The sequence below is a fragment of the Halichoeres trimaculatus genome, unplaced genomic scaffold (assembly GCF_033239565.1).
Source record: "Halichoeres trimaculatus isolate MK-OKI-2021-1 unplaced genomic scaffold, fHalTri1.1 fHalTri1_scaffold_20, whole genome shotgun sequence".
Taxonomy (NCBI): domain Eukaryota; kingdom Metazoa; phylum Chordata; class Actinopteri; order Labriformes; family Labridae; genus Halichoeres; species Halichoeres trimaculatus.
In genome coordinates, this window is record NW_027437198.1 from 6,453,711 (window position 1) to 6,477,809 (window position 24,099).

The 24,099-nt window shown below is 39.4% G+C and overlaps 2 protein-coding genes and 1 non-coding gene across 3 annotated transcripts; 1 reads left to right on the forward strand and 2 right to left on the reverse strand.

The window, feature by feature from the left end:
* Positions 1 to 316: 316 nt before the first annotated feature.
* trnal-uag (transfer RNA leucine (anticodon UAG)) lies at positions 317 to 398 on the reverse strand. The gene has a single exon. It is a non-coding gene; the product is annotated as a tRNA-Leu (tRNA).
* A 1,970-nt stretch (positions 399 to 2,368) lies between these two features.
* cdr2a (cerebellar degeneration-related protein 2a) lies at positions 2,369 to 11,963 on the reverse strand. Its single transcript, XM_074697562.1, has 7 exons — positions 11,568 to 11,963; positions 10,227 to 10,339; positions 7,289 to 7,437; positions 6,971 to 7,147; positions 6,111 to 6,425; positions 5,691 to 5,973; positions 2,369 to 3,734 (listed from the first exon to the last, which is right to left on the reverse strand). Exons 1-7 carry the CDS (start codon positions 11,644 to 11,646, stop codon positions 3,420 to 3,422), a joined length of 1,431 nt encoding a protein of 476 aa, XP_074553663.1. The 5' UTR covers positions 11,647 to 11,963; the 3' UTR covers positions 2,369 to 3,419.
* Positions 11,964 to 16,212: 4,249 nt separating this feature from the next.
* On the forward strand, positions 16,213 to 22,812 carry LOC141809337 (transmembrane protein 180-like). Its single transcript, XM_074696324.1, has 7 exons — positions 16,213 to 16,420; positions 19,247 to 19,561; positions 19,642 to 20,070; positions 21,090 to 21,244; positions 21,327 to 21,410; positions 21,637 to 21,780; positions 22,665 to 22,812. Exons 1-7 carry the CDS (start codon positions 16,271 to 16,273, stop codon positions 22,810 to 22,812), a joined length of 1,425 nt encoding a protein of 474 aa, XP_074552425.1. The 5' UTR covers positions 16,213 to 16,270.
* The last annotated feature ends 1,287 nt before the right edge of the window (positions 22,813 to 24,099 follow it).

Here is a 24,099-nt window from a genome sequence, read left to right on the forward strand (position 1 = left end):
AGAAATAAAAGCATTTGCATTTAATAACATTGACTGTTTTGTATCTATAAAATAGCAATTCTGAATGTCAACTGAGTCATGGCTAACAGTTTGATGTCTGACAAAAGGCAGGTCATAGTACAGCACAAGACTGTTGTTTTTATGCTCACGCTGGTTACCTCAAGGGGGCGCGCTTGAGCTTTGATATCTTCTTATCCCGTTCTGTTAAAGTATTTTGTTGACAAGGAGCCGAAGAAGAGTTAATAATACCATGTGCGCTTGCTTCTAGTCAAATGTACACCACCGACAGAAACGGTGATGAAAATTGAAATATTATTGGCAGCGGTGGGATTCGAACCCACGCCATCGAAATGACTGGAGCCTAAATCCAGCGCCTTAGACCACTCGGCCACGCTACCGTTACACTACCCGGGAAACTGTATAAAATAAAATACCTGTGATAAAAATACGGTTTTGATACGTTGATATCGTATTTTGTCATAAATATATTTATTAAGTTTTGGTTTCGTCGCGCTAGGATCGTTTCGCAAAGGTCAACGTCACTTCCCCGGTCTGCTACACCTTAATTTTAGCTTAGCTAATGCTTTATGCTTAACCGGCTAACCCCGACCGAGACCATGCGGGAGAAAGGAGAAACCGAGAAACCCATGAGCATAATAATGTAACAGCCAAGGCAATCACAGACCTGCATTGGGCTTGTTTTAGAACACTCACCACCGGCCGTACAGTGGGATTTTGGTACAATTTTAGTCTGACTTAGGCCCTCTCTTTGTGGACTCTCTTCCTAACTTTCTATGCATGCCCAGGCACGTCTAGCTGCAGTGTACGAAATGACCGCAGGGAGGCGACCTGGACCAGGGCAGAGTGGGTTCGAATCCAGCTTGGGGTTAACAAGAAGTCAGGTGTTACTACATTCATTTTCATGTGATTTTCAACCAAAGAAAACAACAATAACAACAAAAAAAGTCAAACAGGACTTTTCCAGAGTCAGAGTGAAGATCAGACTATAATGTTGCCAGCCACTGATGGTAAACTGAATTTAATTTCATGGCAACAATAAATTCTGAAAGTTAAGGACAAATTCCCACAAAAATGGCCACAGTGTCACTAATTTAGTAAGAAGCATTATTAGATGTTTATTGGGTTCTTAGTAAGAGTTTAAAGATGACAGAGTGTATGAGTGTAGAGGATTAATAGTATTTTTTTTTATCACCATTAGTGCTACTAAAGCAGCCCGTGATGCTGTATGTTTGTCATATCTGTCACACGTTTTAAAATTTTATGGTTGCATTGGCACACATTCACTGGCATAGATGAAAAATGACAAGACTGGGAAAGTTTTAGTGCTGTCACTTACAATTTATTTGGGTATAAATTACTTCACATTCTTCCAATACCCCAAATACATTTCATACTGTAGTAGTTTTATTCTGGCACTACCCAAAATCATTTTTTTCTAGAACGTCTTTGTGATCATGTATAACACTTTTATATAGCATGTTGATTTGATTCCAGTCAATGATTGTGTGAATCACTTTCCATTTTCCTCACACAGTGTCAGTGTGGGTTTGAACTTGTTGCTGCTGGCAGGCCTCCAGGAGCAATAAGAGAACAGGATGTGAGGAGGATTTGCATTGAGTTTTACTGAATTTACCATAGTGTGTAGCAATGACAATGTTCCACCAACTCTAACCCATATTAGTCTGTTTGTTATAGTTCTACCATATTGGCTTGGACAGAAGGAACTGGAAGGCCTATAGCCAAACTCAACCTCTCTCTTCTACAATTACACATTCATCGAGTTCTTTAAATGCATCACAGTTGTAATCCTACTGTTGTGTTTTTATTTTTAAATATTGTGTTAACTAAGCTTTAGCTAAGACTTTCACTAGTGTGTTTGCAGGATTTCTCTTTCCAGCTTTGCCTAAACCTGTCCCATTAGGTAAGTGTGGTATGTGATCCCCTTGTTTGGAGATTTAATGGATTTGGCGCAAGTTGAAAGCTGAATAAGAAAATCTGAGTTATGTAACACCTAATTATGAAAGAGACAAAGCCCCATTAATGGTTTGCAGACCCACAGAGTGCACTGGGGTACAGAGACCTTGTGGATCGAATAGTCCTCAGGGATCTGGAGAAGAGGCACTGCAGAAAATAAATCCTGAGTTTTTACTCAATTGTATTCTACAACACACATTTTTTTTTTCATCTGATTACATTTTAAGGTTGTGCCCACAAAGAAAAGACAAGTTGAAACATCTCTGCAAGCAAACTGTGCAGGGTACTGAGCAGTTTCTCCTGACCTGCAGAGTCAAGGAGGCACAGATGGTAGAAGACGTCAGGACACAAAGAATACACAACAGCAGCCTGCATCAATAATTTAATGGATAGTTGCAAAAAATAAATTTCAGCAGAACATTTCTGATCAAACATATTCTAAAATATATTTATGAAATTTTTCATAAAGGACGCAACATTTATTTTGTGCTTTTCATTTTTTACATAGCATTTTTTAAATTCTCAATCACCTGTGTTAAAAACCTCAACTATTCCAGAAATAAGCGCTTCAGTGTACAGTTACCTTTCATATTTAGCGACCATGAAAATAAATATAGTTTAAATTTTCTCTCCTGTCAAAATGATAAATAAAACAGAAATTGTGATTCAACCATAAAAAGTGCAGATCTGTTTTGTGTCCCTCTGTCAAAGCGACACTCGTCCAAAGCTGAATAAGATCATAAAATTAGTTATCAAAACACTTTCAAGAACACCTTTCCAAGTTTCCACCAAATTCCTCTGTTAACGTGCCAATGATTCCAAACTTTTTCAAACTTACACAAACCAACTCTTGTAGCCGTTAAGCTAATCACCATAAACTCTTTACGTGCTGCCTAACCACAGTTTCTCATCCTCTTACAGCATTCCAACATCTGCAACACAAGTAAGACCAAACATTTACAACTTTATCACCATTCAAATAATATCACATGTGCATTTCTTTTCAAAGCACCTATCAGATCAAGTGTATACAGGATTAATATTACATAAACACTGAATACTGTTGGAGTAACACTTTAGGATTTCAAAATCAAGCTACACATTGACATCTACATTTTACAAGTGAAGGGAGAAATAAATATTTCACACAAAAAGTTGTTAACATACATGTAGAGTTGTGTGAATTTGTTCTTTACCTTTGGAATACATTTTCACATTACATAATATAGCTGCAGCTTCATCGCATTATGCTGTATGTTACGTAACTTTTGATCAGGAGGAGGATGGAATAGAAAGAACAGCGCTCACAAACAAACCAAAGGTTTCCAAAGTGGCAGATTGCAGCATGTCTAGATCAGATTGTGACGTTCTGTGTTTTTCTTTTAGAGGAGCAACCACAAAGCTCTTTCTACCTCAGAACAGACTCAAAGAGTCCCAGGATGTTGAATACTTTTATAATTGGCGTCGTCATGGTTGTTTCCGTTCTTTCCCTGACGCCTGTTCTCGCTGAGGTCCTCTTTGGTCTTTTTAATGCAGGTGAAAATCTCATTGAAGAGAGCCTTGTACTCAGGCGGCTGGCCTTCCTCCAGCACCAGCGTCAGCTCACACAGGGTGGAAGAACTTGACAGGCGGCTGCGGGTCCTGCTGCTCACTAAGGGACTGGTAGACGTCTGGACTGCTTTATGGCTGAGCACGTCTGATGGATGCTGGTACCTCTGCAGCAGCTCATCATATTTCACCTTGAAAACAGAGAAACATATTTTTTTCAGAACACCTTCCTCTCACCACCAGAAAAAGACAGTCAGGTCAATGAGAATCCCCACTTTGAGTCGTAATCTGTTTCCAATTTACTGTTTTCCAAGCTGCCTACTATGTACAACATGTGAATATACAGTAGTATGTAGTAGGCACTGAATACTACCTGCTACTTTTGGATGTAGTATGTAGTATAACTGTTCTGTTAGGTCTGTTTTGTAGTTTACTACTCTGGTTTCCAGTTTCAGAAAATGGAGCTACAGCTGATTTGTCTCGGTAATAGGGATGGGGATCGAAAACCAGTTCCTGTTGAGAATCGATACAAAAAGTTTCAATCCATTGCTATTGTTAGCCTTTGTGCTTAACGATTCCCTTATCAATTCTTTACATTGTGCCGGAGCCACCAGGCCTTACGTTGACTAGTCTGCTATAGCTATCTTAGCTTAGTCGTAAGATAAAGTTTCCCAAGAAAACTCTGATTCAGGATTTTCAGAAGAACAGACTTCATAAAGAAATGTACATTACTCTCTCTCAGGAGATTCATATTCAGTACATTGGAAATGGTATGAATCACCTTATTTACCAAAATAACAAAATAGCGAAAGCTTGATGCTAACGTATATGGGAAACTGCATTGATATGCAGTTAGCATACATCAGTATAACTTCAGCTTCAGAATAGAATTTCAACTTTCATCACAGAAACATATCACATCAACTCTTTGTAAAAACTACTGAGAATTTCAAATGTCAAATGCTAACAGGCTAATGAAAGGCTCATGGCTGACTCCATAACTACAGAAAGCTTCCAAACAACTTAAATTATTGCTATAACCACTTTGAGACACTAGATGGCCTACTTCAATTATTAATATATTACAACACAGTACATCAACGTCACATTGTGTGCAATTTTTACCTATTTCTGTATAATTATGCCCAGAAATATCCAGACTCAAGGACCAACTTCATTTTATTCACTTACAGTGTAAACTCAATTTAAATTTGTTGACACAGAAAACCTGTAAAGCTACTTTTTGTACCAAGAAAATTCATAACAGGAATTGATAAGGGAATTGATAAAGAATCAGATCGATAAGCAGAATGGATGAGGGCATTGGTACTGACAAAATCTTATCAATTCCCATCCCTACTCTGCCATAAATGTAGCAAACAAACTAGAGGTTGACTTTGACATTTTAGCTATTTTGTTAATCACATCATAGCAGAATCATCATATTTGACTTTTAATCATACACCAAAAGTTATACCGGTAGTTTTCATTAATTATTTTACAGCTGATGGAAAAAACACTTCCATATAATCCATGTATGGTTTAAAATAGACTTGGTGGTTTTTATGGGCTTTAATTAATTTAAAGAAGTAAACACATCTTTTACAACTAGAAGTGATAAGATTTACCCGTGTGTGTTATTTTTGGAATCAATTGACTTTTATCTCACAGACCGTCTAACATTAGTGTTGTTGTATTGTAGTTTTAATGTCGACTCATTCCAGTAGATGGCGGTAATTCACCAAAACCTGCCACCTGCATAGACAAACAGCATCAGCGCCGTGCATTGTGGGAAACAGTATGCCAGGTAGACTGGTCTGTTGCATACTGAGAAATTTTCCTGGATCATTAGGACATACAGGGATTTTTGGCATACAGCAGATTTTGCAAGTTTTTGCAAACTGACTACTACAAAGTGAATTTCAGCCAAAATAGTCGGCACTGCTAGTGTAGTAGATGGTTTGAAAAACAGCCTGAGTCACAACAACAGATAAATAGCTAGCTAATGACAGGAGGATATTTTCCATCCATTTCTGAGTAGAAAATATTTTGTTCACTCTTTTTTTTAAACATACAACACACAGACCAGAAATGCATGCTTTCTGAGATTTCTGTGAACATCTAAGGTGCAGCTGCTCATGCTTTACCTGCAGTGCGCTGTACTGTGCATCCACCTCATTGAGCAAAGAGATCCCTCTCTGTTTCACCGCCTCTGCTCGCCTTATACACAGCTGCTCATGGCCGCGGCGGATCTCCTCAGGGTTTGTCGCTCTCAAAAAGCCGTCGCTGTTACACCTCTGTCTGTTTTGTCCCCTCTGCTTCTCCTCCTTTTCTGCCTTCTCCTCCATCTCATCCTGCCAAGATCTGGCTCGGTCCTCTGAGCCGAAGAATACTGTGTCAGGCAACAGCAGCTGCTCTGGTCTTTTGACACTAGCAGGAGCAGAGAGGACACCAAAGAATAGAGCAGTGTCAGCAACTGCAATTCATCTGTGTTTCAAACAAGATGTTCAAAGTTATCTGACACAAGAGGCTTGAATTTGCACAAGATTTATTAAATTTAAACTTACCTGTTGGCGCAGTCTGCACGCCACAGAAGTCTTAGCTGCTCTACCTCGTCCTCCAGCTCCTTCTGTCGGGTCTGACAGCCGGCCAGCGCCTCCAGCCGCTGCTCCAGGCCTCTGTTCTCCCTCATCATCAGCTCACTCTCATGCTCTGCAGCCTCCCTGCGGCTCCGCTCTGCAGCTATCTGGTTCTGAAGAGTCTGGATGGAGCGATGGAGAGCAGAGTTCTCCTCCTCTGGGTCTTCGCGTCTTCCAAGGTCATAAAGAGGACTCTGATTTGACCAGAGTCTTTCGGCCCACGTACTGCCGCGGGTGAAGTGCCTAAGCCAGGATCGAGGAGAGTTCAGTTGTCAACTAAAACTACACAGAGAATTGTTTTCAATCTACTTTTTAAAAGATTGATTCACTTAAATATCTGTTGAACTGTCCACAAAATTCAGATTAAGAAGTCGTTACTACAAACTCATTATTTAAGAAAGAGTGTCAGGTTTGTATCATGGAAACTACACATGATTACTGTGTTAATGGATTTATGATGCAGCAACTTAATAAGTGCTTTTGTTCGAGTACATTGCTGACAATGGGGGAGGATTAACCTCCTCCTCTTTGGATTATGTCTGAAGGATCAGGTCTAGTCTGAATCCAGTTGACCCGTTCGTCTCCAGTTTGTGTACAACAGGCTAAAGGAGATCTTTCTCTTATAAATCTTTGCAGACAACAAACTTTTTTTTTTTTTGCATACTACACCAATATGCTTCCTGTTAATCTGTGTCAAGGTATCTTGCAGTACTTCCAAACTTAAATAGTTCTCGTCGCATCGTGTGGATCTGCTTTTAGCACCTCACAGAGCAGTAAAACATGGATACCTGTCATGGTGTAAGTCATACAGCTCTTTGAGACAGGAAACACTCTGTGCCCCATGGATGCGTCTCTGCTCTGCTGCTTCTCTTTTCTTTCGCTCTGCCTGGGCCGTCTTTAGCTCATCCACTTGATTCTGCAGGTCCTCCATGTAGGTCTGTAGTCCCTCAACCGCCTCTGTCAGACTGAGAAGAGACAGAACAGAAATGAGAATGTAAATATTTTAATTCTATGTTCCTAGTTTAAGTTTTATGGTTTTGATGACGTACTTATGGAAATCATATTTCAAAGGGGAAACTGACAGATATAAAAAAACACAAACCGACCTGTGGATCTTCTGCTGGGACAGCCTGTTGTCCTGCACAAGCCTCTTGTTGTCTTGTTCCAGATCTCTGGCAGCTGTGTCCAGCTGCTCGTACACTTTGGCGTGCTGGTCGTTCATCTGACGCAGCAGGTCCACCTGCTTGGTCAGGTACTGCTCCACAAGAAGAGACAAAAAAAATCTGAGATTATTTTGTGCTTAAAAGATATCTTTTGTGATTAGGGATGGGGATCGAAAACCAGTTCCTGTTGAGAATCGATACAAAAAGTTTCAATCCATCTATGTTGTTAGCCTTTGTGCTTAACGATTCCCTTATCAATTCTTTACATTGTGCCGGAGCCGCCAGGCCTTACGTCGACTAGTCTGCTGCAGCTATCCTAGCTTAGCCGTTAGATAAAGTTTCCCAAGAAAACTCTGATTCAGGATTTTCAGCTTGAAGTTTTAATGAAGAACAGACTTCATAAAGAAATGAACATTACTCTCTCTCAAGAGATTCATATTCACTACATTCGAAATGGTATTAATCACCTCATTTACCAAAAAAACAAAATAGCGCAGGCTTGATGCTCACGTACATAGGAAACTGTATTGATATGCTAGCAGTTAGCATACATCAGTATAACTTCAGCTTCAGAATAGAATTTCAACTTTCATCACAGAAACACATCACATCAACTTAGTAAAAAATACTGAGAATTTTGAATTTCAAAAGCTAAGAGGCAATTGAAAGGCTCATGGCTGACTCCATAACTACAGAAAGCTTCCAAACAACTTAAATTATTGCTATAACCACTTTGAGACACTAGATGGCCTGCTTGAATTATTAATATATTACAACACAGTAAATAAACATCACATTGTGTGCAATTTTTACCTGTTTCTGTATAATTATGCACAGAAATATCCAGAGTCAGGGACCAATTATATTTTATTCACTTACAGTATAAACTCAATTAAATGTTGTTGACACAGAAAACCTGTAAAGCTACTTTTTGTACCAAGAAAATTGACAACAGGAATTGATAAGGGAACCGATAAAGAATCAGATTGATAAGCAGAATCAGTAAGGGCATCAGTATTGATAAAATCTTATCAATTCCCATCCCTATTATTCAAATCTCCTAATATGTCACAGATGGAAAGAGATTGGAAAAGCAAAGTGACAGCACTCCATTCTATCTATCTCTAATATGAAGACTGACTCTTTTTTCTGTTAAGTCGGGTACACACTACAGGATAATCAGGCTGACTTTTGTCCCGATCTCCCTCTCTTAATCAAAGCCAGTAAAGGCTCAATTGTCTGATGACATCATGTGTGATTTTCCTGTGGTGTGGGGTGTGTTAAGAGTGATTTCTTCTGGTCAGAGCCGTTCGGAAGGCCTCCGATTCAGTGATTGTAGTTGCAACTAAAAATCCAGTAGTGTGTGGGGCCGAGCAGGTAAAGCGTGTAATGTCACGCGTACCAGAGCACAGCCAATCAAGTCACAAGCTGACTCAGCTGACTGACCGAAGAGGGAGTAAGAAATCTATCCGTTATACTTTATATACGACTTTACTCACCACCAACTCACATTGTTATAACACCCCACATCCCTCCCGTCTCCACAACCTTTTCCATAATCCCTTTCTTTTGTGTTTCTAGATTCTAAAGTCCAAAAACAAACATCTTTGCTTTTTCCCGTATGTCCGTTATGTTTGTTTACACCAAAGTCACGTTTTACTACGCCAGATTTGGACTATTAAGCATGAAGAAGCTGAAGCTCTGCTGAAGAATCTGTTAGTGTGTGGAGTCCTTAGAGTGCAGACCACACACTGTAAGATCAGGACACAGAAATATTGTATGATTTGTCTTTTGTTTTCATCAAAAGCTTTAAAGCGTTTAAATAACTGGGTGGATAGAGTGTGGCATAAATTATCTCTGCTTTTGAAAGAACACCAACATGTTCAATCTTTAGAGTGTCTAACCGGCTTAATAAACATCTTATTTTGACCAGAGTAGGGAAACAGAGAGGGCACTTTGTTATTGGTTTATCTAATTAGAGTAGTTTATTTACAGGCAGACACAATTTATCACTGAGGAGACAAAGCAAAGCCAATTAAGGGCCTGTGAGAGGAAATGGAAGCTGCGTAAATGAGTAACATTGCATAATGAAAAAGACTGGGCTCACAGCTATGTCCCAAAATATTTCTAACAAACACTTTTAAACTTATCCACAGTAATTGCCTTCTTAGAAAATAAAAGAGTGGCTTTTTCTCTGGCAGATTAATGATGATTTCAAAGTCATACTCAAACAGCTTTAGTACTACCATGAAAACTGGCAGGCGCATCACAGAGGTGTTTGAGGATTAACATATCAACCAAAGGCCCTCTTACTGCCGTAAACAAATTAAGGCTCTTATCTGTGCTTGACCTGCTGAATTTCCTCGAGGTAACACAGGTCAGCACTGTTAGTGAATGCTGAAATTGCAGCACATGTAGCATAGCAGTCAAATCCCTTCGCGTTTGATACTCTAGATCTGACCTGAGGAATATACATATGAAAAGAAAGTGTTGTATAGCGAAATAACAAAAAACCTGTGGGCTACTCAATGACAAAGTAAAAGATGAAGAGCTGCCAAGGAACTGATAAAAGTTTTCCTTAATCGAGGAGACGAGCATCTCGCCAAGAAGATGCACTGTGCCAAATTCTCACTAGGACAGACCGGTCCGGATTAGCTCCTCTCTTTCCCTTCTGGAGAAAGACCCATGTGACGTGGACATTTACTCAATGAATCACCTCATTCAGACAAAATTACTGCTCTTACAACAAAACAACAATTATTTCAGCAGATTGTAATGGTGTAGTCTATAAACAGGTTTTGAAAACAGAGGGATGAGTGTGACTCACTGACACACAGTCTTGAAAAATAGTCTAACAAAACACCTTCCAAACATATATCACCTCTATCTCCTGAAGCTGCTCCTGGTTGGTAGCATACATCTGCTGCACGGCCTGCTCCAACTCATGGTTCCTGTCCAGGAGGGTTTTTCCCAACTCTGCTGCCAAATGGAGATCTGTCAAAACACAGAAAAACATGTGAATAGTGATACAAGATGAGCCTGACACCCAAACAAAGGTATCTAATGGAGCCAGTAGTGTACACAGGGTACAAACACATGCACACATTTCATTGTCTCACTCATGCCTATATAGCACTTGTGAATCACTGAGGAATTCAGGACATGCTGTAGGATTTCCTTGTGACCCTGCCACCCACCCAAACCATCTTAAATTCCAGTTCTGCTGATTTGGAGTTGCGATCATCTAATGTAGGTCTTAAAAACAGGAAAAAACAAAGGAAAGGCAATGAAACATGTTTCACCCGACAGACGTTTTTCCTTTTTTGTTTATATCAGAACTCATGTAAACCAGTTTTGTGGTGGTAGTAAGACGAGAAAGCTTTCCGAGTTGTAAATCACAAGAAATCACCAGTAGTCCTTTTTCTGAATCTGTAAACAACTGAGCATTCCAGGTTTATGCAGCTGCTCCAAGAAGGAATGTCACAGGAAGTCTTTCCTGCCATCGCCCAGTGCAAGGGGATGACATCATTTTTCAGGATTTAGGATCTAAAATGTTTTCTCCTACTCTAAGGACACACTACTCACCCAGTCATTGCTTATTCCCTCTTTAATTGAGCTATAACTATGGTGTTTGAGTGCCTCAAAGTAACCAGTGATTACAAAGTATTATTACCTGTGATTGTCCATTACAAGGGCCATAATACACAGCATGTAGTTTATGAGTAATCCAAGTTGTGCATCTCTAAATAAATAAATAAATAGATTAAAAAAAATTGGGAAGACATTTTTTTTTTAATATCTCCAAATTAGCCAGATAACTCTTCTCCATATAGTGATGTCTTGTAACACAACTAATGCATATGACAAGATGTACATAAGAAAACAGTTGACACTGAACAGTCTCTCACTACCTTAGGGTCTTAACCGCACGAGTATGGTCGTGACTGTATCACAAGGGCAGACTACAGACCGTAATCTCATTTCATATCGGAGTCCACTTGTTAGGGCTTGTGTTATTGTGTCTGACTTTCACAGTTTTTAGGAAACTAAAGAGATCAAAACATAGAAAAAAAATAGAGAGGGAGAAAACCTAATGTTTAAACATGTCAACATGCTTGTAGCCCTAGTTTGAGAATGTACTTCCCTTCAGCGGAGGAAAATATTAAAAATCACAAAATTTGATAAAGTTTAGGGTGCGACCACAGAACCGTGCAGCTCTTACCGTGTTCAAGGTCCTGCGATGTGTACCACAGCTCCCCATGCCTGTCAAACTCTTCCTCCAAAATCATGTCGGTCAACATTTTCTAATATCGTGGTGAGGAGAGGGAGACTCCTCCTAATGCAAACCTGACACACAGGTGTGTGTTTTATGAGCAGAGCCAGCGCCAAGTGTAGGCAGGACGTCAACTACACACATCCTCCTGGGAAGACTGTTGTCTACGGCAACGTGGCAACACTTAAATACTCCTTTACATCCGGTAGGTGGCGGTTATAACGAGCGCTGACGAATAAGAAAACAACAAATAACACTTAATGTTATGTGTAACCCTTTAACAATAGTAATTATCATTAGCCTATTGAAAATACTCTGCAGTAAGATTTTTTTTTTTTTTTAAGTTAGTAATGATGTCGCTTCCTGGTTTCGCCGACAAGCATTTTTTGTTATCCAATCACAAAGCAGAATATTCCACTATGGGATCTTTCAGCCAATCAGAGGCTTTATAACCCTGTAACCCACCCAGCCCGGGAGACATGAAAATCGAGTTTGACTGATTGAGCTGATGTTTTGCCGAGTCTGGAAGGTTGCAGTCATTCCCAGTGCTTGTTTCCTCGGTTATAGAGACCAAAAAGCCCAGCCTTGCTTTATAGCTCGCCTAGGTGTAATATGAAGCATTGTTAAACTCGAGGTAACGTTATATATTGAAAGCGTCCGTTAAGGGTGACTGTAAGGTTGTCTGAACTGTGATGGACACAGCACAGAAACCTGCTACAGGTGAATCCTTCGGGTAAATGAATTCAGGCATGAGGGACTTTGGTGTCGACCATGCAGCTCTGACTAAGCTTGGATTGTGCATGATAAACAATATATTTGGCTTCTGTCAAGCTATTTGTTAACAAGTACAAGGTGTCAGAGGCAGTATTCCACAACCCTTAAGTGAGTATCCTGACTTATCAGTGAAGGAAAAGTTGCATCATATAAACATATTAAAAATAACTTAACTGCTTAAAGAATATTTTGTATTCAAACTGCTCTTCAAAAGATCTTGAAACTTTCTTAAAAAATTTTTTGACATGGGTCAAAAATGGTGTGAAATTAATTTTGGTAAAGTCAGAAATTTCTTTGCATTGAGCTGAATCCAGCTCCATACAGTGTCATGTCTGGAGCTGCTGACCATCTGCAGAGTGTGTGTCTTCTTTGACTTACTCTTCTGTCAAAACAGTGTGATAGTCAGTCCAAATGTAATTTATCAAGGATTTCTGTTGATTACTAAATTGCTTATAACGCAGTATTTTTGTTTTTGTCAGCCCTGAAAAGTAATAAGTCATTTGTATGATTTGCACTATTTTTTCTTTTTTTGTTCTTCGTTGGTTATTTCAGCTGTTAATATTGAGCTGTCAGAGTCTGCCCCAGGATCTTGGATACTACAAAATCCTCCTCCTCACCTTCTACCCTGAGGCTATGATGGCACTGAGATGCTCGTACTTGGTCCTCAGCACTACTTCATCCTGGTGTAGTAAGAGTATGTTTTAATTTAGAAAAACAAGAACAAAGCCGTTTGGATCATGTTTGTTTATTATCTCCATAATCTTCTACACAGGGTTATTGTACACACAGCCTTCAGTCATTTTTAACTTGCCTTTGGTCAATATTATTGACACACACATAAGTACAGGCGCAGGTGAAACAGAAATGTTAATAAAAGTGTATGATCTTATTTTTATTGTAATATTCAGTGCATGGAAAGTGAAAATAAAAGAACAGCACCCTTTAGCAACCAGTTATGAATCACCAAATTAATAATATTCTTTATCCGACAAGTTCTTTTTACTTTTGTTGAGATGATTTTTTTTTTTTTAACATATGGATTGATTTTTGTATTACTATTACTGTCTTTTTTCTCCTCCTCTGAAGTTTCCCACTCTCCCCTTCATGGAGTTTGGGACAAACGCTCTGTTCACAAAGCCCGCTCAGTCTCTGGCTCCTATGCTGGTGCTCAGCATCCTCAACCAGTTTGGATTCGAACAGCTAAAGGATGCAGGAAGTGATTCAGATTCAAGGTACAGAGAGTTTCTTTTTACTTAAATTTAATAGTTTTGGTGAAACATGGAAATCAAAATTAAACAGATGCTGGTCTTGCATGAATCATCAAACACACACAAACACATTTGTAGTCCACCAAAGCATCTTCCTGCTTCCTGATTCTTTTGTAGTATAAAAACACCCACTGTTGCAGTCCTAAAAGCACTTTTAATTTCAAAAACTCTTAAATGGCTTGGTTGATAAGGAAAATGCAATTAAAATATCCCCAATCTACTTTTTTTAATGAAGTAACCCGCTTTGAACCAAGCATGCAGGTGCAGCTGATCAGACTGATGTTGGCAAGCAACAACATCAGCGGTCATGGTTTTAGACCACAAGAGAGTAGCATTTCAAAATTTAGTTAAATTAATTAAATTGATTTCCCTGAATTTCCCCTCAGGGATATAACATATTTTCTTTTCTATTCTATTCTATTCTATTCTATTCTATTCTATTCTATTCTATTCTATTCTATTCTATTCTATTCTATTCTAATAGTAAACATCTTACATTTCATTTTATCAAACCCGTTTGATTTCTCAATCAAATGTCAGTAACCTTTTGATACTCTATCAATAAGATTTTAAAACTGTTTTAAAATTCCCAAAAAGTTGAATTTTAATCATGTGATTGAAAATAGGAGTTCTGTTGAATCCAGCGATTGATAGTGATTGAAAAGGATCAAGCATTTGCCAACTCTTTTAAGAAATCATCCCCCCACACTGGATTTTTTTTTCTAAGGTCACTATTAATGTTAGACTGTTGAACCAAAGAAACGTTTGATTTTTTTTTTCTTTCTAAGTTTAAAAGTACATCTGGTGCTGGCATTTTTAAAAGTAGTAGTTGTGATAAGGCCAGCAGAATGAAGATGATCAAAGCATAAGAACATAGTAGAAGAAGTATCTTGCACCGTAAATATAAATGATAAGTTAAGTTGTTGGTTCATGGGGTGTAGGTGTTGTGTGTGGTCAGCCTTCCCCATGTCAGGCCCCATGGGGTCACCTCTGGTGCCTTTGGTTGTGATGGGTCATTGAACTCTAGGTTCTAGGACCGTTGCTGGGTCAGGTGGCCTCTGGGGCCCTCATGGTGGGTTTTGGGTGCGCTGGTTACTTGTGGATGTCACTGGGCTTTTTGGACCAGTCAACTGCTTGGGGCTTTGGTGATCACCTCACATGCATACCTGTACAGATGCTCCTGTTGAGACTTACAGTGAATAAGAGATTTGTCCCGTCAGAGCATGCTGGGTTACTTCCCATACTCCACTCACATTGTTTCATGTTGTGTGACACATGCTCCACAGGACCCCATGGGACCCCACATCTCTGGTGATTTCTTCTTTCTGAATGGTATTTCGAACAGCCCAGCACCTGTACTTTTATCTTAAATTAATAACACTGCCTGTTTGTCCTTTTCCCTGTTTGTCTTGTGTCACCCTAACTGTCACTACCTATTTTGCACTGTGGTGTTGCACAGTACGTCCTTGAGCTCACATCAAAGAATAAATAAAGTTTGATTTGATGGTGTGGACTACAGGGAGGGCTGGTGATGGTCACTGACAGCAATTAGTTATATCTACTTGTCTTTTGCTGCAATTAATAAATGCTCTCAACGCTGACATTGGATCAGTGCTCAGTTATAAGGACGAAATGCAGAGAGGGGATAGGGGGTGTATGTGATTTTGACAAATTTTTGAATACCCAGTTGATCACAACATAGAAAAACCCAAAGATAACCTAATGTTTTAACAAGTCAATATGCAAATAGCCCTGGTTTGATGAATGATTACCCATCAGTGGAGGAAAACACTAAATGTCATTCAATTAGACAAAGTTTATTGTGCGACAACAGAGCTATTCAGCTCTTACTGAGTTCAAGGTCCTGTGGTCTGTGCCAAAACTCCCCGTGCCTGTCAAACTCTTCCTCCAAAATCATGTCGGTCAACATTTTCTAATATTGTGGTGAGGAGAGGGAGACTCCTCCTAATGTAAACCTGACACACAGGTGTGTGTTTTATGAGCAGAGCCAGCGCCAAGTGTGAGCAGGATGTCATCAACATACATCCTCCTGGAAAGACTGTTGTCTACAGCAATGTGGCTTAGTAATGTTCTGTAAAACTCTTTAACACTGTTTAATATGGACACCCGATTGGAAATTATCCATCGTTTAACATTTTCAAAAGTTAGTAATTGGTGTCACCTCCTGCTTTTGCTGATAAGCATATTCATTAGCCAATCACAAAGCAAAAATTACAACCAAAGGATCTCTTAGCCAATCAGAGGTTTGTTTTCTCACCCCCCAACCCACCCAGCCCGGGAGACATGAAAATCTAGTTAGACAAATTGAGCTGATGTTTTGACAAGTCTGGGAGGATTCTTATTGTACCGGGGACATTCACAGAGCTCAGTGCTTGTTTTGCTCAGATACAGATACACACAGAGATCAAATAGCTCAGCTTTGCCTTAAGAGCTTGGTGTAATATTGTTAAACTAGAGCGCAGAGTAACGGTTTATGTTGAAAGTGTCTGCTTTATCTCGACCAACAGGTGACTTGGTTTTCGGTTGTCTGAACTGTGATGGACACAGAAACTTGCTAAAGGTGAACCCTCCAGAAAAACTTGTGCAGTCATGGGTAACTTTGGAGTCGACCATGCAGCTCTGGCTTATGCCATGACTAAGCTTGGATCATGCATGATAAACAGTATATTCGGCTTCTACTACGTCAAGCTGTTTATTAACAAGTACAAGGTGTCAGAAGGAGCGTTCCACAAATCACAAGTAAGTAACCTGACTTATTATCAGTATTGGACAAAGTTGGATTATAAAACTCTAATACAAGTGAAGGTTGCACTGTTAAAATATAACTTGGAGTACCTGCTTTCAAAATGTTGTAGTGTTCAATCTCTTGAAACTTTTTCATTCTCACTTGGATCAAAAGATTGAGAAATTATGACTAGAAATTTATTGGAGTCAAAATCACATTTATCTTCTAAATGTGTGGTATTTGTAAAAGTTTATTGTGTGCATACTTTAAAAACTGTGAGCAGTTGTGTCTTATCTTGCATTCGTTCAGCTTGTTGTGCTGGAAGTCTAATGATGTACTTTGTCATGTAATATCCCAGAGAAGCAGCAAAATCAAAGTTTTGCATTGTATTATTATGTTGTGCTGATTCAGCATTTTAAAATGTTGTTTAAATTTGCTTTTGCTCCCATTTAACCCCAGTGTAAACTCGGCTGAGTATCATTCATAACCCCTTTAATAGTTCACTGCCCTGACCGCATTTTGTTCAAAGACATCTAAAACACATCGCTGCCTCTGTTAGAGTCTTGAGATACTCTAGTGTATTTCTTCTTTCTGATAGCTAGACTTGTAGTCAAGACCGCCTCAGCCGAGACCAAGACACTACCAAGACCAGAAGGTTACGAGACCAAGACAAGGCCAAGATCAAGACTTAGTCAAACTGAGACCAAGACCGAGACTGAGACCATACAGTCTATGCTCGCTACACAGTACAGCACGCACGCACTGGGACTGGGTCACACGACCGTAACCACGGCCATGGCAGGCAGCCAGACACACAAAGCATGGCGCACAGAGAGAAAAAATATATGCATCTTGCCTTTACCTATGCGGCCAGGACAAACAACGTCCCGTAAGGGATGCGCCTCTTTTGGCTCAAATACGGGACGTCCCAGCTAATACGGGACAGTTGGCAACCCTATCGGGGCACCCCATTCTAAAATATCTGGACACACCCCTGTGCGTCAGTGCAAATCTCTCTGCAGGTACATTATGTTGCTTCGCTCATCAAAAGATAGATTTATGCTGAACAGAGGGTTCAACTCATGGATTAGAGGGAGTTACAAAGCAAAATGGGACTTTACTTTCCCCAGGTAAGAGTCAAACAACTCCCCAATCATGCAATGTGTCTCTGTTTCTCTCTCTCCAGTTAAATTGATGTGGATCGCCCATCTGCGTCCCGTCTGCCTTTCTTCAGTCACAAACAGGATGAGCACAGAGGTTTGCCACAAAATACTCGAAGGGCGCGTAAAAATAATAAAAGCCATTATAGAAAGTTGTGCTCTACAAAGCCAGCAGTGTGCCTGGATATCTCGTTGGTTTCTAATCTCTCCGAGACCGAGACCGAGAACTACAAGTCTACTGATAGCTATCGCGGTTTTTGTCACAGTGACAGTGATTTCAGACGCTTGCCTTACCCAAAAATCCTACTTTAGTTCAAATATCGCAAAAAGGTTTGATTGTTCCTTTATGCTCCATCACCACGGTAACCACACAGCTGTGTGTACTGACTAATAAGAACATTCAGGGACAGTGAAAGACATGTATTTATCAGTCTCATCACCCAAAACAAACACACAAACAGACAGACACTCATGAACGCACAAACACACCCGCACACACAAACACTCACACACACTATAACAACTTTGACTTAATGTGCTAATCCCACTATTTATACCACCATCCACTACACCACTACAATAACTACTACTACTACTAGTTATACTACAGTTAATACTTCAACTACTGCTTCAACTTCAACTACTACTTACCATTTTACCATTTTTTCTACTTATACTAACACTAAAAAATACAATTTCTACTACCACTAGTACTACTGTTAGTACTACTTCTACTTCTACTTTCACTTCTACTACAACTTCTTTTACTGCTATACTATCACTGAAACTACAGCTTCTACTACTTCTACTCAGTTACTTCTACTACAACTTCTTCTGCCACTGATACTACAACATCTACAACTTGGACTACTTTTACCTCTACTACTACCACTACTACCAGTTCTACTTCTACTTCTACTACTATAACTGCTAATACTTCAGCTGCCACTAAAACTGCTTATTGTACTAATACTACTTCTTAAACCACTTCTATAACTTCTGCAGCTATTATTACTAATACTTCTACTACAATTTTCACTATACGACGAATACTTTTCAGCTTTGACCTCAAAATCAGTGAACCCCACAGAAACCCTCCCAGCTCCCTCCATGTTAACAGATGGGAAAACAGTTTTCCGCTCCGCGCAGGCTGACGCATTTGGGTCTCTAGACAAAAAAGTAAAAGTCGTACAGCTTTAAAAATGACATGAATGGATTCCTGGCAAAATATTCTACAAAAATAAAATATTTTTACAGAGATTAGGTCAACATTCTGGCCTATATGACAAGTTGTTTGTGAACTTTTGTGAATTTGAATCCTCCCTCTGCTGTAGCATTTCTGTGATGATGTCACACACTGATTAGGAGTTCCGTGCAGCTGGTCATGTGACTCAGCACAGGAAATAATACATGGCATCAACTGTTATAGCACTAAGAGGGCCAGAAAGGGATGAAACCCTGACCGTGGAGGTAAATTTTTGCTAGTTGAGGGGAAACAGGTATGACAGACTGGCAGAAGCGACCAGGCAAGAGTGTGAGGACTTGACTAACACTGTTTGCAGCTTTAATTTATGCATGTTTTTTAGTTAAAGTGAAGAAGTGGAATTTCTCTAGTTTTAATTTTTTAATGCAACGAAACCTACTTTAAGTGTTTTTCTCACAAGCCACTCGTCCCTCTAGATGGTTTACATGGTGTGGAATGCAGTCAACGACCCACTCTTTGGATACTTTCAAGATACTTCCAAGGTCCCCTGCTGTTCTCAACGTCGTCTCTCCATCCTGTACGGTGCGCCATTCTACTCGTTGACTTTCCTCTTGGCCTGGTTCCCGTGGAGGACCTATACATCTGGTGATTGGTTATGCGGCCTGCATTTGACAGTGGCACTGTGTGCATTAGATGGCTTGTCTACGTTTGTAGTGCTGGCTCAGTGTGCGTTGTTCACAGAAATATCCAGCCAGCATCAGAGCCGACTCAGACTTTTAAAGTACAGCCAGGTAAGTGCGCTTACCTTATCACAAACCTCTGTCAATCCTGTTTTTCTCTGGAGCTCACACTCCGTCTGTCTTATTTTTAGGTGGCTTCTCTTGTTGGCTCCTCGAGTGTCCTCTTCTGTGGTATCATTTCTAAAAACATGGAGGACTTTACATCTTTCCAAGCCTACACAGTGCTGGTCGCCATCCTGAGCTGTGGCTGCATGCTCTACACAGGCTTTTATTGTGAGAGCCAATATGACGACAAAGTATCCCAATCAGATGAACAGCAGTCTACAGACCAGACCTCCAGCCAATCAGGACCCTCCTTCTCCAATTTGAGAACTTTGATCTGGCAAATCTTCAGCAACAGGGACTTCCAATTATTTGTTGTCATGAACTTCTTCCAAGTTTTCATGTTGACTTTTTTCATTAATTTTACCATGATCTTTACGGAGCACCTGATTCCTCAAAATGAGCTTCCATCTTTGGCAAAAAGCATCATGTATGGAGCTGGATTCATCTGTCCACAGGTTATATCCCCTCCTGCTATTGGCTTTCTTTTTGTTGTTCTTTTGAATGGGGCTTGCATTTCTTACGGTGGCATGTTGCATTCAAGTGAAAAAACAAAAAAACTTGTCCTTTTACAACATAACTACCTGACAAAAATATTCATCTTTTTTTTGAGATACAATCTTGTTAAAACAGTATTTCCCATGACGCTTCACTGCATGACTTGTTGCAGCATGTTTTTGCTGCTAATCAGAGGCACAGTTGATACAGGCAAGGTAGGCTTTTTAATGTGTTTTAGTTAACAGTAACATGTTTCATGTTTCTTCATCAAGATGAAGATTAAAGATTTTCAGGAATTCCTTTACTTCTTAACTTCAGAACTTCCTGTTTTCTGAGATAGTATTTCATAAAAATAATAAAATCAAAAATAAATAAAAATCCTGTTTATATGAGATAGTTATGTCATAAAAACAGGACGTTTTTTTTTCCTTTCTGATGAATGCAATATGCCACAGTACATTTTTGCTTAAACACACAAAACAAATGTGCTTCTGCACTTTCTTACCTCTTATCAAGTTTATCTCTGTAAACTGAAAAACTGGATTGGGCCTTGGTATTGGCTAATATTTAATATAAAAAACAGGATTAGTTATGGGGGGTTGGGTTGGGCCATCCCTAATTGTTAAGCTTCCTACCATTTCTCTTGCCCTGTCTTTGTGTCTGATCTTTTGGCACTATTCATCAGTTGCACAACTTTTAAAATTTACATAGTACAGCTAGAATATGCCCATTGATAAATGGATCAGCAGGAAGGTAGACTGATTATCTGTAGAATGTGCATCCTCTTTGACCTACTCTTTGTCTTACAGCATGATAGTCAGTCCAAATGCATTTTATACAGGATTACTGTTTGTTAAATGTTGGGCATAATACAGTATTGCTTTTTTTTCTCAGCCCAGAGAAATGATTTTAAATACTTAGTAAGGTTTGCATAAATTCTTCATTCTGTGTCGGTTCTAACTCTTGTCTTCATCTTCAGCTGTTGATATTGAGCTGTCAGAGTCTGCTCCACAGTCTTGGATACTACAAAATCATCCTCCTCTTGTTCTACACAGAGGCTGTGATGGCAGCAGTGATGCTCGTACTTGGTCCTCAGCACTACTGCGTCCTTGCGTTTTTCATAACTGTTAACATGTAAGAGTGTGTTTTCGTTTAACAGAAAAAAAGCTGTTTTGATCGGGTTTTATGTTTATTGTCTTCATGGTCTCTTACACAGGGTCTTTGCCCACTCAGCTTTCAGTCTTTTCGACTTGCCTTTGGCTGACATCATTGACACAGACATGCAGCAGTACCAGCGCAGGTAAACAAAGAATAATGCAAAAAGTAATGATGAATTCAATTTTTATTTTAGCATTCATTGCGTGAAAAAAGAATTCCAATGCAACCATTTATGAATTACTACATTGCAAATATTTCTTGTGCAGCAATGTTCTTTTGACCTTTAATGAGATTTTAAAAAACATTCCTATTATCATACGGCTTGATGTTTGTATTACTATTATTGTCTTTTTTCTCCTCCTCCGAAGTTCTCCACTCTCCTCCATGGTGTTTGGGACAAATGCCCTGTTCACAAAGCCTGCTCAGTCTTTGGCTCCGATGCTGGTGCTCAGCATCCTCAACCAGTTTGGATACCAACAGTTGAAGGATGCAGGAAGTGCTTCAGATCCCAGGTACGGAGAGTTTCTTTTTACTTAAATTTAACAGTTGAGGTGAAACATAAAAATCAAAAGAAACAAATGTTGGTCTTGCATGAATCATCAAACACACACACTTTCGGAGCTTAATATCAGTGTTAACTCAGTAATCCCCATTTGATTAGACCAACATTAACAGATTTAAAAAGCACATTCAATTTAAAAAAAATCCAATCAAACTGATATCAACAAGCATTAACATCACAAAAGATAGGACACCATTATTTTACAAAGTGTGTGAGTCACCACATACCTGTGGGTGAAACACTGTACAGCCGTCTCCTACCCTGAAGTCACAGTATTACACCACAAGGGAGCAGCAATGTAATATTTATTGTTATCGTCAACGTTCATTTAATTTCACTGCACCTATCTGATTCTGCAATCAAGTTGCTTCAACAACCTTTAATGTGGTTTAAAACAGTTTTAAAATGCAAAATAGTTGAATTTTAGTCATGTGATCGAAAATAGATGTGCTGTTAAAATCCAGTAATTTGAAGGGTCAAGCATGACAGCAGCTATAGACTCATCTGCTCACACTGGCATTTTTTTAATTCAAAGGTCAGTGTTAGTATTGGACCACATAGAGCCAACGAAACATTTAATTTATTGAGTTTTTGAGTTTCAAGGTATACTGGACACTGGCAGTTGTAATAGTAATAGTGATTAGAATTGTTATACACTTGATATCTAAAACATTGAAATATCAACAGAAACTTCAAAGTGCTACAGAGTTAAAACAGAAACATACAAAGATTAGAACAGAGGCCACTGAAATAAAAATAATCAGAGCACATCAACATGATAGAAGAAATATCTCAAACAGTAAATCTCAGTGATAAGTTTTTTCTTGATTGCAGTGCCTTGGAGAGTCTTCACTGTGCCATGTTTTACTTGGTGTGTCTGGTACCAATGTGCATCTCTGCTCTGCAGGCCGTGGCTTGGAGGCCGTTTTCAATACGCAACAGTCACACATCAGAAACAAATTACATTGACAACCAACTGTAAAGTCTCACTGTCAAAGAATTAAATAAACTGGGGTTTGGACTGAAGCAGTTTGTGATTTAACAGTGAGTAAATGAGTTCTGTTATCCTACTCGAAGTCTGGACCATGTTGTAGTGTTAGGAACACTATATTCTCTATTAGATCCTCCTCCTCACAAATTCCAATTATCACAACTTTACTAGCATGTAAAACTACACAATAACATAAATCCATCAATATTATTAAAGGGACAGTTCAGTTTTTTTTAAGTGAGGTTGTATGAGCTCTATGTGACCACTAAGGACATTAGATACAGTAGAAACGTGTCTCCTCTCCCTCAGTAAGACACAAACTTTAATCGATGGTGACAAGGAAACAGGCGGAATCAAGATGCTGAGTGTTACTGCTGCCACAACTGTTGTTGTTGTTGTTGCTGTTACAGGACACTCCAGAATTCAGAAGAGCAGGGAAATCTGTGTGATGAGTTATACAGACGGCTTGAGAGCCAGCAGTGTCCTCAGACAAATCCTGAAGAGTGTCTGTAACCAAGTTCCACTCGAGACAGCAGTAACACTCAGCATCCGTGGGCATTGAGTCACAGCTCAAAGTTTACACCACTGAGTATTTCCGACTCTACCTTGATGTCCAGTGTCCGTGGATGTTTCCTCTGTATTCCTTTCAGTCGCCATCTGTAGCAGCTCTTCTTCTGTGTACTCCGGTTCATACAGGTATCCTTTTGGTTCCAAAGTGAATGGAACTTCATCGTCCCTGTCATAGTCACTCATTTTGAATTTCCTACGCTGCCTCACAATCCTTGGAGTACAAACAAAAGAATTATGATACTTGATCAAACTTACACGAGGCTACAACCGGCGCTCGAAGCACAGCTTGTTTACATTCCCTACAGCTGAAAGTAGGAGGGGGGACGGAGCGCACTAGTGCTGCGCGGAAGGATACATGACCAGTTAGTTAGGTCCAGATAAATGTTTATATTTCCGAAGACTTAATGCACTTTAAAAATATTTTATGTAGCGTACTCTTAAACTGTGGTATTACTTTTTGATTTTAGTTCTTGTAGGCAGAGAAAATAGCCTTTGAATTTGGTACTGTCTTTCCCTTTTAGCGCCTATTTCCTCGTCACCATTGATTACAGTTTGTGTCTTACTGAGGGAGAGGAGACAACTTTCTACTGTATCTAATGTCCTTAGTGGTCACATAGAGCTCATACAACCCCACTTTGAAAAAACTGAACTGTCCCTTTAATATTTAAAATTTTCAGAGTAAATTAGTCCGTAACCCCAAGGGCTCTG

Bases quoted from the DNA above. Each gene is read 5' to 3' on its own strand.
- cdr2a (XM_074697562.1), bottom strand. From the start codon at position 11,646: ATGTTGACCGACATGATTTTGGAGGAAGAGTTTGACAGGCATGGGGAG. The intron at 7,438-10,226 runs GTGATATATGTT...CTTGTGGAGCAG, and splicing joins AGCAGCTTCAGGAGATAGAG to TACCTGACCAAGCAGGTGGA. The intron at 7,148-7,288 runs GTCGGTTTGTGT...GTCTCTTCTCAG, and splicing joins TCCCAGCAGAAGATCCACAG to TCTGACAGAGGCGGTTGAGG.
- LOC141809337 (XM_074696324.1), top strand. From the start codon at position 16,271: ATGGGTAACTTTGGAGTCGACCATGCAGCTCTGGCTTATGCCATGACT. The intron at 19,562-19,641 runs GTAAGTGCGCTT...TCTTATTTTTAG, and splicing joins GACTTTTAAAGTACAGCCAG to GTGGCTTCTCTTGTTGGCTC. The intron at 21,411-21,636 runs GTAAACAAAGAA...CCTCCTCCGAAG, and splicing joins ATGCAGCAGTACCAGCGCAG to TTCTCCACTCTCCTCCATGG.